At 41.1% G+C, this 14800-nt stretch overlaps 2 protein-coding genes and 1 long non-coding RNA gene across 3 annotated transcripts; all 3 read right to left on the bottom strand.

Annotated features, from left to right (window-relative positions):
• Positions 1-338: 338 nt before the first annotated feature.
• Positions 339-2066, bottom strand: LOC119333279. The gene is made up of 7 exons (XM_037606224.1): positions 1838-2066; positions 1702-1764; positions 1543-1632; positions 1373-1456; positions 1169-1279; positions 622-867; positions 339-534 (listed from the first exon to the last, which is right to left on the bottom strand). Exons 1-7 carry the CDS (start codon positions 1877-1879, stop codon positions 514-516), a joined length of 657 nt encoding a protein of 218 aa, XP_037462121.1. The 5' UTR covers positions 1880-2066; the 3' UTR covers positions 339-513.
• Positions 2067-2272: 206 nt separating this feature from the next.
• Positions 2273-2831, bottom strand: LOC119328718. Its single transcript, XR_005159115.1, has 3 exons — positions 2643-2831; positions 2450-2542; positions 2273-2377 (listed from the first exon to the last, which is right to left on the bottom strand). It is a non-coding gene; the product is annotated as an uncharacterized LOC119328718 (long non-coding RNA).
• A 147-nt stretch (positions 2832-2978) lies between these two features.
• LOC119333565 lies at positions 2979-5099 on the bottom strand. The gene is made up of 3 exons (XM_037606421.1): positions 3581-5099; positions 3348-3497; positions 2979-3232 (listed from the first exon to the last, which is right to left on the bottom strand). The coding sequence occupies exons 1-3, from the start codon at positions 3921-3923 to the stop codon at positions 2979-2981; spliced, it is 747 nt and encodes a 248-aa protein (XP_037462318.1). The 5' UTR covers positions 3924-5099.
• Positions 5100-14800: the final 9701 nt, after the last annotated feature.

The following is a 14800-nucleotide window of genomic DNA, read 5'->3' as shown; positions in this document are numbered from 1 at the left end:
CACATGTGTTATGTGTTACCGAACACACCGGTAACACACTTCTGTAATTATAGTAACACTGTAGTAACATATTTTGATAGACATAGAACATCGGTGGTAACATGTTTTTGTAACTATCGTAACACAACTGGTAACACATTTTTTTAGCATCGAAACACAACTAGTAACATAATATCCATGTATCGTAACACTATAATTATAGTTGTCAACTACTCTAGTAACAAATTTTGTAGCTATAGTAACATCATCAGTAACACTACTATATCAATATGGTAACATAATTAATGTATTTGTTTTTTATTAGTAACCACAAAATTGGAAAGCCATATAATTTTGAGGATAGAAAACACAACTATGGGGAATATTACACTGTCGCATTTGCATCAATTCGATGAAAGAAAAAGATCTTTTGGATGATATTACACTTTTAAATCTATCAATGTAAACTACAACTATTGGTAGCTAAAATCTTCAAATTTTATTTGCTTCTTGATCCAAGAATTCAACTGCAAATCAACCATCCTTCTCTCGAATCTGTAGAAGAAAATTGCACCTTAGATATGTGTGATTAAATGTACACAAATATGATTTCAGAATGTGGAAGGGAAGATTGTAACGTACAAAAGCTGAAGGCCAGTCAATTAAGTATCCTGAAGTGAAAGCCTCGCCAATTGTCTTGCAATCAGAAACTTCCCTTACCAACTCCTCATTATCAAGAATAGGTTCGTCTATGCGCACAAGAGCAAATTCAGCACCTAACTCAATACCACCAGCCTTTGTTCTTGGATCAGTACTCCGAATAGTACCATACGCAACATTCCGCTTGTTGGGATATGTTGAAGTCTTTAAGACTACTTTGGAAGCAACCTATATTATGATCAATATTAGCATTCTATGACATGATAATATAATTTGCATGAATAATATGAGATCTTTTTAATATCAACCCAGTAAGGTGCCCTAAGAAACTAAATAAACTGGACCCGGCAACGAAGTCTAATGCCCAAGGTCACCTCGCTAGCTCATGCTTGGTTAAATTTATCGTTACTTGCATACAGCAGATTGAGCAAAAATTGTAAAAAAAATCCATTTTTCAAGCAGGCATGATAATGAGGGTTTGGGTTGGTAATCTGGGTGCAGTAAACCATGCTACTTGGTGAATCTTTACCTTGATGGAAGAAGAACACCTTCTTTTTGAGCGGTGTGGGTGTTCAGTTCTAGTCCTTTGTTGGTTTGGTCTTGAAACAGATTCACCCGTAATATTCCTCGTTTCCATCACCTACCAAGATACAATAATATTAGATGGAATGATATTCATACCTTGAAGCTACATAAAGCTACAACTTCAAAACTCAAAAGGCACGAAAATTACCTCTAGCACAGAATCAATAACAAGGTCTTGTGGTGATGATGAATTTTGTAGAATTTGTAATTGGTTGACATCATGGTCGCCAACCTAGTTCCATGACACAACAATGGTAAGAAAGCAATTATTTTATATTCTATCTTTGTGACATGAGTAAGAGTAACTACAGGCATAACCTTTTCATGCGAACGTGATAAATTAGTATCCTTAGGAATGTCATGTTGCATAGACGAGCATGCCTCAACGGGTCCATTGCACTGGATTCTCTGCAAACTGAAATATTAATATGAAGGTTTCAAGTGACAAGCAATGATATAGGCATTTATTAACATTACCTTTGTTTTACCAAGCAGTAGTGGTGAGCGAGAAATACCATTATCATTTGATTGGAGGTTTTCCTACAGAACTAACAAATCTGAGTAAACTATTGATAGAAATGCATGCAAAGGGTGGGATAAAGAAGTCCTTTACCTCTTCTATGCCATTATTGACATAGCCTTCTTTGTTATTCATATCTTTAATAATCTGGTCTTGCTTTTTATATGCTCCTGCATCTTTGCTATTGCCTCCCAAACGTCATGTTCAACTTCATATGGTGATCCATCAGTTCTAGTCATATTGATGTTCTTTAGATACCGTGGCGTCCGACCGTAGACTTGCTTAGGAGTTGGAAGCAAACCCATGCCATGCACTTGTCCAATCTTTTCTTTTCCCTAACACTTCCTACAGGGCATCACCTTCCCATGCGACTCTTCCATTCAAATTTTGTGCCAACTCTGGTCGTTCGGTTATTAGATTCTCCAATCGATCCTATAAGAAAAGAATCATGCATACACTAGTTAGATTGAACCATAACTTGATCCCGAGAACAATTAGACAATTTCTATATTAATTGCCTACCAGACACTTATTTCTATCTTTATTTTTAGCATCAGCATCGTCCTTCTTCTTGTGAGTTGCTAAATAAACCTTTGATCTGTGTGGTCGTTTCTTTTCAGGATCAGCTTGCCTCTACAAAACAGAAACAACACCCATATGACAAAAGAGACACAGAAAAACACTTCAGGAATCAAGATTACTTACCATGTCTTCACCCCAACAAGCATAACTCTTTGTGCCATCATTATGTGAATCCTTCACGAGGGAACGACTAATTATGTTCTTCTCAGCAAGGGCCTGTTATGATGTAATCATATCGTAAATGCAACTTTTAAGATAAGCCCGAGAACTCACATTTAAATGTCAAAACAGGAAAGTACAGTATCTCATTCATTACCCTTCCTTTTTTGGACTTCCAATATTTAACAAGCCCACGCCATTGATCGTTATCCACATCTTCTGGACAGAGCTTATACAAAGCCTTTCGCTTGATGTTTGGATTTTTTTCGATGGCGGGTTTGAAAAAAGCATCTTTCAAACTAGACTTAAATTTCCTCTAGTCTCTTCCAATTGATTTGAGTATCCATTTTTCACATGATCGAGGATACACGAACTTTGTCTGAAAGGACAAAATAATGAATGGATGTAAATAGACATGCAGGCCACACTACATCTCATGTACACAAATTAGATATAAATAGAAGGGCAGCAAATAACATATTTTGTTTTCTTGTTAATTGTGAAGTACCTGTACGTACTGCAATATTGTTTCCTCACCACTATTATTTTTGACATGACGCCAATTATTTATGTTTAGTGGGCAAAATCCTCCATTTCTAGCAATCGTGCCCAGAAACTTCCCCAAGATTGCACCTTCATCTCCTATAGGCTGGCTATCTTCATTGCATTTCACAACTATTCTCTGCCCCTTTGGCATGTTCCAGACAATTGGCAAGCTTGTTCTCTTGCGCTTGCGTACTTCCTTGTCTACTACAAGATTAATTAAGAAAAGTACTAATGAAATGACGCCCGCCGATTATTCTTTCGATACTAAGCATATACAAGTTAATTAATAGAAGCACAAAATGTAATAGGTTGTTACCTTGATTGTGAACTTGACCCTCTTCATCGACCAATGCTTGTGATTCATGACCTTGTGGGAATTGCTCACCATTGTTGCAGTCTCCATCTTCATCATCACGTTGGTCCGTAACCTGAATCACATTCAACCTTTTTGACCTACGTGGTGGTCCTGCAGAACAACCATACATCTTTTATTCCAATAATTACAACAGTAGATACAGATATGTAATAAGCATGGTTCAAGAGGGATACTTTGCGGCCCTTGCATAGTAAGTTGCCCTGCCCCTTCAGCAGAGACACCACCGTCTTGTAAGAGAACACTCTCATTTGGATGGTTAGATGGAGCAACATCAATTTGCTTGCTAGGCGGAGCAATATGATCGTCAGCCTTCTCCTTAGACACATACAGATGGACAGCTTTCACAATCTCAGGGTCGGACAACATTTTCATCACAAGACCTTCATCATAAATGTGAACTAAGTAGGAGCTGCCTAGACGGTATTTTTTCGCATAGTACAGAAAGTCAATTGCCTGAAAGCCAACTTCTTCGATCATCAAGATTAAGTCGTAATACGAGACATCACGTCTCATCATGGATCTTTGTAAAATTTTGGCTTCCTAATTTGTATCTTCATAGTGCAGGTATATGGTCAACATGTCCGTCGCCATCCTAAGTTATATATAAAAATGTCAATTAAATCATTACAAGTAAAGACAAATTAACTAATGACTACAGGGACAATTTAATTTGCCAATAGACATGTGAATGGAGAGGGCAGAGAAGTACACAGTAGCACGTCAATGCACTATCAGCTTATCATAACTTAAAACAGAGAGATGAGGTACAAGACCATGGGTCCAGCCACACCCACACTAAGATATAACGCTGTCGACATAAGGATTCAGGACAGGTTTAAGTTGAAAAGTGTACAGGACCTGATGATCTTCACTGCTTCCCTAAACAGAAGGGAAATTGAAAGTACATAGGATCATCAGGTGATGGTGCAAATCTTAAGCATTTTCTCTGTTAGTAATTTCAATCATTTTTTATCCTAATGGTTCAATTTTCGCAGGCGAAACTGTTACAGTAGATCGGCTGCATCGAATCGAAAAGCAGAGTTGGGTTTGATCATGATAGTCTTAGGGAATCAAAGAAAATGACAAAGGAGCCAAATGAGCCCAGATTTGTTTCGTGTGCCCAGATTGCAAACTAGACATGTTAAAAAGCTTGGAGCGGGTGCAGCAAAGCGCGCCGTTTGCTTCTAGTTTCTCAAAAAGTCTGATCAAATTTAAACAATAGTCAATGGATCGATCTAGCAAAAATGTAGAACACGCACGTATATCAATGGATCGACCTGATTAGTGGATTAGGCATTGGCACATCGCAAAACTATAGTCAGACACAACCTATGTGCATATTTTATTTGTCTACGTATGTGATTGCTTAATTATTTGTCTACGTAAGGGCTAATTATGCAATTAGCCGTGGCCATTAGGCATCTACAGTACACACTGTGCTACGAATTGTTGAGGGAGCGAGCGATTGGCAGGGGAACCCTTGCTGGCCTCTCCCCGTCCCCGCCCCTGCATCACTACAGTGGTGTTTCTCCTAGCATACCTCAGAGAATTCGTACCAGTCTGATCAGGGAAAGGGTGGGCGTTCAGATCCATACCAGCCACGAGATCATACCCCTTCAGGATGTAGGTGGCGGAGCTGAAGACCGACAAAGCCGTCGCCGCAACGATCCAAACGGCGCCGGGACAGATCGAGGAAGCGGCACCAATGCAGGTCGAGGAAGCGGCAGATCCTACGGGGGTTGAGATGGGGGTGGGGAGGGGGGGTGCAGGTGGTGGCCGCACTGGGCGCTGGCGGTGTGCTGGGCGTTGGAGTGCGGCGAGGTAGCCGCCGAACGGTGGGCGGCTGGGCTGGATGTGGATGGGTTTGAGACCCAATTTATCTACCGTTTTCTAGTTAGTTGGAGGGAAAAATAAGCGCCAAGGTGGAGAACTGGAGGGAAATTTGGATATATTTTTTTATCAAAGAGAACTGGAGGGAAATTGTTTTGGAAGAACCGGGACATTGTTACATATATTAATATGTTTGGAATATAAATTTTCCAAAAAGTGTTTTTGGCATGGAAAAATAGAGTATATTGTATTTATTATTTTATTGATTGAAGGGAAATTAGATATAGATAAATAGTAATGGCTTTATAAAATTGATTTACGTAACATGTGCTAAATAACCTATAACATGGGTTCTCGCTCTAACAGCGGCGATCAGCTGGCAGATCCTACTCCTGATCGGTCGTCTCGACCAAGATAGTATCATTCCCACACGCCTTCCAATGGAGGCTATGACCGGTGTGGGACAAAACTACGACTAACATCAATGGTAGAAGTTGCGACCCGTCTAGGAACATGTTGTGACCAACGAGGCTGGCAACTTTTGATCGGTGCTGAGAGCACAAGTGGTGGTGCTACAAAGTGGCGACGCTGATATGCGTCAGCTGCCACCGCCCGTCGACGGTGTTGTAACGACATATCCATGGTGATAGAGCATAAGGGGAGGGTATCCCAGCTACACCACGGTTCAAAAAACCAACCATACTTGCAGTCATATCAGAAAAAGGAAACTTGCAACCTCGATGGCTGGTTAAAGAAAAACATTGTAACTCGATCGACCGATATGACTCCTGATCGGTCGCCTCAACCAAGATCACGTCATCCCCACACGACTGCCCATGGAAGCTATGACCGGTGTGGGAGAAAGCTAAGGCCGACAATGCTAGAAGTTGCAATCAGCCCGAGAGCATGTTGTAACCCGCGAGGCCGACGACTTTTGACCTGTGTTGAGAGCGCATGGGGTGGTGCTACGAAATTGGCGACGACGATATGCGTCAGCTATGACCGACCGCCAGCGGTGTTGTAATGACATATCCGAGAGGCTGACAGATCAATCTAGCCTCCTCATTCCTTCCACCTTCATGGCGATAGAGAATAAGGGGAGGGATACCAGCTGCACGCACGGTTTAAAAAACCGAGCGAACTTGCAGTTGTACTAGAGAAGGAAACCTGCGACCTTGATGCTAAAATGATCATTGACTATGCTCATGTTGGTAGAGAAGCAAACTTGGTTTGATAGCATCTATAAAGTAAGAGAAAAGTGGGCTGAATGTTATATGAGGGATGCTTTCACCTTAGGGATGCGAAGCACGCAACTAAGCGAGAGCCTAAACAATGACTTGAAACTCCACCTGAAATTAGACCTTAACCTTGTTCGTTTTTTCAAGCATTTTGAAAGGGTTGTGAAAGGGAAACGAGACAATGAGTTGAATTTGGAGTATGAGTCCAGAGAGAAACTACCTAGAATCAAAATAACTACTGGGAGCATTGAGAATGATTTTCATGGTTATGGATGTATTAAGAGTTACACAGAATTATTGATGGTATGCTTCATCCCATTTACCATTGTGCTTAACTTACGGTTTCACCAAAATCAATGTTTTTTTCTAATATGAGCAATCCTTTAATGATGCAGGGTTCTAGTGTCGAACAACTGTACATAAATGACATGTTTCTATCAGATCCCTTTTGTTATCAGTAGACTTGAAGATCCATTTTATCACAGGAGGACTCGAAGAGTGGTGAATGCTAAAGATTGGATGGATGTTGCTGGTCATGCATTCATTTTCTTATAATGTTGGTCATGTACTAATTAGTTAAATCTGCCCTAGGGAAAGCATGTGGAAATTCTAGTATTTTAACGTTTGTACTGCTCTTGAATTTGTCAATGCGAGACCAACAGTTGGTTAAGACTATTAAGTGGAATTCACTTGGTTGTAACTGCACAGGTTGATTCTTCAGTTTCGTAGCAGGTTCAGTTCAGAAGAGTGTGATTCTTCAGTTTTGCAGTAGCTTTTTTCTTCAGTTTTGCGGCAGCTTTTTTTTAAGAAAAGTTTTGCGGCAGCTGTGAACGGCTGATTGCATTAGACAACGGCTGGGTAGATGGGCTTTCTTGGGCCATGTCAATGCGTTCGCTAGGCTCGCTGGGGTCGTCGTAAGAAGGCACGGTACCTGTGCCGGCAGAGGATCCGGTTCCCCACTACCCCCCCTCCGTCGCCGCTTCCAACAGGGCGCAACCGCCCCTTCCGCCGCCGCCCTTGCCCGGTGAGGCGACGCCGTCGCACGCCACAAGGAGCCCAGGACCAGCACATCGGCGCCTCCCCGTACGACCGCGCGAGGACTGCTGCAGCGCTGCTGCAAGCTGGTCCAGCGACCCCCGCCGTCCAGGGGACGCCATCGCCGCCGCCTGGTCTCGAAATTCCAGGTACTCCAGCCGTCCTCCGGTTGCCTCCCTCCTCTCAGAACTCCAGGCAGGACGACCAGCCGACTAGGACAACGCCTCCCTCCGCTCCTGACCAGGACGCTGGTAATAGAAGCATCTTTATGTCATACTTCAACTTGTGAAGATTGTGAACTACTAGAATTAGAAATATTAGGGAAAGGAACTAGAAATTATTAGTGTATATGATAAATGATGCCGCTGTTCACATTGTCTTGATTGTCCGATTGCAGCTGTTGTTTGCTAGTTGCGTATATCTGGATCTTGTGCTTGCTAATTGATAGTATATTTGTAGTTGTTGGTTGCTTTGTATTTTATTACAATTTGTTTATCTATTGATTGGAGTGTCTATTAGTAATATGGCTTAAAAAACTGGACATCGAACCGGCTTCTCCAATGTCTTGAGACCGAGCTAGATCAGGTTTCAGAGTGGCAGCTTCATGGCTTGCTGATGTGCTTCTTTTTTAAGTTCTAAATAGGACCCTTGTAGAAGTAAACTAGTACTACTAGACCATCCGACCCATCAATGTCTGTTGTTGCAATAAAGACCAAACCAAGTCTGTTTAAGGAATTATAGGAAGACATGTTCATGTTAGTTTTGTCCCTTGTCACTTAGCGCATTAACTACATTTCCTTTTGTTACAGTGTATCAATGGATTTAGAATCTATAAAGGAGCTATTGCTTTCTCCTAGACCAAGTGAGGAATAGTTGGCTGGTGTTGCTGGTTTTCTTGACTTTGCATACATCGGGAAAAGTTCTGATGCCAAGATCCGTTGCCCATGCGTCATATGTGTCAATGGATCGTTACAGAAGCGGGAGTACGTGTACGATCACTTGGTTTGTAGCGGATTTTCACCTGGATATACTGTTTGGGGTTGCCATGGGGAAACATCATCATTCATCTCTGCTAATAAACAAGGTGAAACTCCAACACACATGAGGAGTAACAAAAGGTCACGATCACAGTTTGAAGGAACAAAATCTAATATGCGTCAGTTAGTGGAAGATGTTTTCTGTGGACCTCCAATGATAGAACCCGAAGCCCAAAATACGTCTAAACCAGGACCAGACCCTGAATCACAAGCTTTCTATGACCTTTTGAGAGATGCAGATCAACCTTTATGGCCAGGCTGTGAACTATCCATCCTTTCTCTTGTTATTCTCTTCCACATAAAAGCCACTAACAAGTGGAGCAATAAATCTTTAAATGATTTGCTAGCAGTTCTGCAGAAAGCAATTCCTAATGGTAAGAATTTACCTAGTACATTTTCTGAGGCGAAGAAGATCGTTGGAAAGCTTGGGCTTAGTTATGTGAGAATTCATTCTTGTGAAAATAACTGCCAGCTTTATAGGAAATAGAAAGCGAGTGATGATTTTTGTTCAGTGTGTGGAACTTCAAGGTGGAAGAACATACCAGATAAAACTAATTTGGCTAAGAAGGAAAGAAGGAAGGCAATCCCATGGAAGATGTTACGGTACTTTCCAATTAAGCCAAGGCTTAAGAGGCTTTTCATGCACAAAGATACAGCTACAGCTTTAAGATGGCATGACGAAGAGCGCACAAAGGATGGAGCATCGCGTCATATAGCTGATTCAGAGGTTTGGAAGGCCATTGATTCTAAGTATAAACACATTGCATCAGACCCCCGGAACATGAGGTTTGGAGTAGGAGCTGATGGGTTCAATCCATTTGGGAAGATGAGTTCCAAACATAGCTGTTGGCCCATGGTCTTAGTGCCCTATAATCTTCCTCCATGGTTATGCATGAAAGCCTCCTCTCTTCTGCTTACTTTGATTATTCCAGGTTACCCTGGAAAGAACTTCCATGTATTCATGGAACTAGTTTATGAGGAACTAGCTGAGTTGTTTGAAGTTGGAATGTTAACATATGATGCATCTCGAGATGAGACGTTCCAACTTTATGCGGTTGTGTTGTGTACTGTGAGTGACTACCCTGGGCTTGCAATTGCTTCAGGACATAGCACCAGTTTTGAGTCCGGTTGTTTCCCGTGTAGTGATGAAACTTGGTCTTTGCACTTGAAACATGGGGGGGAGTTCTGTTTCATGGGACATCGCCGATTTCTGCACCCAAACCATGAGTTCCGCCATGAATCTGACTTCTTTGATGGATTGGAGGAACACAAAACAGAACCAACTCTTTATTATAAAGTTGGACTTTTAGATAAGATAAAATCAATTAAGAACTTCAATGATTCCAAAACTTGGAAGTTTGTTAACGGGTTTTTCTCTCATTTGACTTATTAGGACTACAGTTTGCTCCGCCACAATCTAGATATTATGCACATTGAAAAGAATGTATGTGAAAATATATATGGGACATTTCTAGGAATAGAGGGCAAGTCAAAGGATAATTTAAAGGCATGACTTGACCTGCAGGACATGAAAATCAGGCCAGAGCTACATCCTCAAAAAAAACAATGACAAGTATTTTCTTCCTCCTGCTTCTTATATGTTGTCAAAGAAACAGAAGCAACAGTTTTGCAAAGTACTTCATGATATAAGAGTACCAGATGGGTATTCGGGGAACATCTCAAGATGTGTAAATGTTTCTGAAGGGAGAATTTTAGGCCATAAAAGCCATGATTGTCATATTCTGATGCAACAACTATTGCCTGTTGCATTGAGAGGCTTACTTCCAGATAATGTCACATCTGTCTTGCTTGATCTATGTGCATATTTTAGAGAAGTTAGTGCAAAGGTTCTTCATGTGAGAGATCTTGAGAAGTTAGAGCAAAGAATAAAGATAACATTATGCCGTATGGAGATGATATTTCCGCCCGGATTTTTTACTCTTATGGTGCATTTGGTTCTTCATCTAGCAACAGAGGCAAAAAATAGGTGGCCATGTGGCCTACCGTTCAATGTGGTTTCTGGAAAGGTATTTTGTCAAAAATGAGACATATATATTTTCTAATTATTACTGTACTACATTCATTAACATTTTTTGTCTTTTTTTTCATTTTTTATTTATGCAGGTATCTCTGTGTCCTGAAGTCATATGTTCGTAACAGAGCACATCCAGAAGGAACTATCACTGAAGCACATCTTGCAGACGAGTGCATGACATTTTGTTCAAGATATATTGATGGTTTCGCCACCAAGCATAATCGGCCTTCAAGGAATGACGATGATGATGAGGCGGTTGATGTTGAACAAGGATCAACTCTGTTTCCTTCGGTAGGAAAACCACTTGGAAAGCCTGGCAATTATGTTCTTAGAGGGATGACTAAATTCCAAGCACATAGATATGTGTTGTTCAACTGCTCAGATGTCAACCCAGTCCTTCGGTAGTACCTCAACCCTCTAAATAATATCAGTTTTTTTGACATGTTTTCACAACTCATTCTCTGACTTCAAAACTAATTATAAAATTACTTTGCAGAGCTCACGCCGATGAGATCACTAGCAAGCGTGGTGTCTCAAACATGGTCGAGTCGATCCAACATGATAAGTTCAATGAGTGGTTCAAAGCTCATGTAAGTCCGTATTTCATATTCTTTGTATGTACAACTGAAGCCATTTACTAAACAACTTCTTAATCTACAGATAATTAAATTGGAGAAGGAAAATGGTATTGGTAGTATTAATAATGATATTAGATGGCTAGCACGTGGCCCAGTAGATGCAGCAAAAAGGTACCGCGCTTACAACTCCAGAGGATATCGGTTTAGGCCTAAACGGTTAGACAGGGTGAGTCAAAATAGTGGAGTGGTGGTACATGCCAAAACATCTACATATGCTGCACCAGGTGATGCGACCCCTGTTTTAGGTGATGTGACTTACTATGGCAGGATAATTGATATTATTCAGTTGAACTACTCTGGACAATTTTTGGTGGATTTATTTAAGTGTGAATGGGTTGATATTTCTGAAAAAGGAATTAAAAAGGACAAGTATGGCTACACACCTGTTAACTTCTCACATTTGATGCACAAAGGAGACAAGATTGAGCATGAGCCTTTTATTTTGCCTAACCAAGCCGATCAAGTGTTTTACCTAGAAGACGAACTGAACCCAGGTTGGTCAGTGGTGATGCAGAATAAACTACCTAGAGATAGATATGACACTGGAAATGATGAATTCACACGAGACGTAGAAGCTGAGCCATTCCATGTTTCTCACCTCACGGATATGTTTAAAAAGAAAAGGAAAGATCAACATTGGGTAAGGTCTGATATTGAGGGAACAATTGTGGATGCTAATGATAATTCTTTGATCGATGAAGAACGGTGATGGTACATCATATAAAGGTATTTCTCTGTTCAACCAACATTTTCTTGATTATATATACATTGTAGTTTTAGCTAAAGTCAAAGTTGAGTTTGCAGGACATTAATAACCATTATATGTTCTTGCAGATCGTTGGCTGAGCTTACACCCTTCAAAAAATTCGAAGGAATGAGGTCTTTCACTCAACATATAAACCCAATTTTTCTTTTTCTTTATTGCTTTTCAGTTTCTCGTCCGATTTTCCATAGATGTTGCCATTGTGGATCCCTATATGCATTGAATTTAACTTGACTCTTGTTGATTTGTTATGAACTTTTTCTCATGCGCTTCAGTGAATCTTCTTTTTCAGAAATTTTTGCAAGTTAAGATTACAAGGATTGTTCTAAACTGGTGGATGAAGCAATGTGTTCTTTTAGCGGGCTTTTATATGTTTGCATAGTATTTGCTCCTCAAACATGAAGCTTGGAAAAATTCAGAAAATTGTACGACATATTGTCATTGGAAATAGATACACTTTTGTTGAAGAAGTATTATGTCAGATTTACCATCTTGTAAACTTAGTTTACATCTGTTTGAAATTGGCGTTCTAATTTATGTGGGATGCTTGTTTGCTGTCAAAACCTGTTTCGATATTTTCTTTGTTGTTGTGAACCAACCGTTGCACGTGTTACTTCTGTTGCTTCCACTTGCAGCTAGGTGCTAGCTGTTGTGCCTGTTGCTTACACTTGCACCTGGTTGCTAGCCATCTTGCCGCTCAGATCGGGTGCCTAACTATTGATGATATGCATTTGAATAGCTGATGCAATGGCCAGTAGTAGAGGAGCCATGGGGACGCACCACAGAAGAGGCGCTCAAAGAAGAGCAACAGAGGTTGAGGTGTTCAAGAAAAACAGTAGCAAAGTAGCCTTGGTCACGTGACATTCCCTTCCTTCTCGCTCTTGCCCTTATCTCTCTCTCTCTGTGAAAGTGTGGCTCCCCTTGATATTTTTTTCACGAGAAACTATTAAATCTATTCAACTTCAATCATGGCGGTACAACGGACACCAGGAATAAAAAATTACATCTAGATTCATAGACCACCTAGCGATGATTACAAGCACTGAAGCGAGCCCAAGGTGTGCCGCTGTCATCGCTCCTCCCTCGCCGGAGTTGGGCACAACTTGTTGTAGTAGACAGTCGGGAATTTTTCGTGCTAAAGACCTATCAGACCAACACACCTTAACCGAACGAGGACTTGGTTCCCTTTTCTCCAGTCGAACCACCAGTCTGGTTCTTAAAACTACCTTCAAATTTAAGCTCTCGTTCGATGTTGGTCTTCCACTCCTTTGTGAGTATTCACGTCAAATACTTAATTTCATATGATCATTTTAAAGTTTGCATTTCACATTTATGGCTGTTGAGTTATCCTAAAATTCATGTACAAATATAGTTAATATGATATTCAATGCAACCAGACCGAAAATAGTTTGGTATTTACCAACCAAAATGTATTCTTTTTCGTACCATATTACCAAAGAATGAAAACACTATTTACCAAAACAAGAACGTATTATCGTTGACACATGGGCCCTATGTGTCAAGGTATTTGTGATCTATGCATGCACTTGATTTTAGTTTTTCTAGTCCCCCCCTATAATAGAGCTTGTAACACTATGTATCAACCATGATTATGTGTTACTAACATTGTTGAACTAAGTAACACATTTCGGTAACACATATTCATATGTTACCACGTCAAGATCTATGTAACACACTTGACCAACACATATTTACATGTTACTATTACAATATCCGGTAACACATTTTGAGGCCTTATATAGTATGTGTTACTGCCTGTCGTTCGACACAAAATGTTGTGTTACTGTAATTTCCCTTGTCACACATTTTTCAATCTGTTACATGATTGTGTTACTTAAAGTCTGTTTTGTTGTAGTGCTAACGACCGGGCGAAGGCGGTGCTGGAGAAGATGACCGCCGACCTAAGGCCGGGCAATGCGAAGGCGGCGAAGCTAACGGGGGCCATGCTCCTAAGGGAGTTCCTGACACTGTGGGTGGCCCCTCTCCAAGCGTGCTTGCGCCCCTTGTGCACGCTCGGGAACAGAGAGGACAAGCTTCGCCTGAGCCCGGAGGCCTATCTGAAGGGGAGTTGTCCGTGGCTCTCCACCTCTTGGTCGGGGACGACCAAGAGTATCCGTCGAGTGTCCATGCTCCCTTGTTCCTTTGGAAGGACGGGGCGGTGGTCACGGCCGCCATGCCCCCCTTTGACGGGGCCATGCTCCTGAGGGAGTTCCTGACGCTACGGGTGGCTCCTCTCCAAGCGCGCTCGCGCCCCTGATACGTCTCCAACGTATCTATAATTTTTGATTGTTCCATGCTATTATATTATCTGTTTTGGATGTTAATGGGCTTATTTATACACTTTTATATTATTTTTGGTGTAACGCCCGGATAATCTTGCTACAGTAATCCCACGCTAATCATGGCACGTCATCCCGATTACTGTTGCTATCCTCGAAATAATTCGAAACCGTTCAAATTCAAAATTCAAATTGATGAAAACAATAAAAGTTTTCAAAATTTAAAATAAAATTGTTCGGTGGTTGACGAATATTACAAGGGTAATTATGATGCAACAAACACATTTTTATAAAATGCCTAAATATTTTAAATTGATTAAAACATAAAAGAAAATAAATAAAAAGAAAACAGGAAAACAATACAAAAAAAAGGAGAAAAGAAACCCCCTGGGCTTCGGCCCAACTGACCACAGGCCAACTGGGCCACCACCAGGGCCCAGCCGGCCACTCCCCCCCCACCTTATCCACTACACCACCCCCGCCCACTCCACCGACACCCCCACAACCCCCCCAAAAT

This window comes from Triticum dicoccoides, chromosome 7A (assembly GCF_002162155.2).
Source record: "Triticum dicoccoides isolate Atlit2015 ecotype Zavitan chromosome 7A, WEW_v2.0, whole genome shotgun sequence".
Taxonomy (NCBI): domain Eukaryota; kingdom Viridiplantae; phylum Streptophyta; class Magnoliopsida; order Poales; family Poaceae; genus Triticum; species Triticum dicoccoides.
The sequence above is the reverse complement of the archived record's forward strand: the minus strand, read 5'-3'. Positions and strand labels throughout refer to the sequence as shown.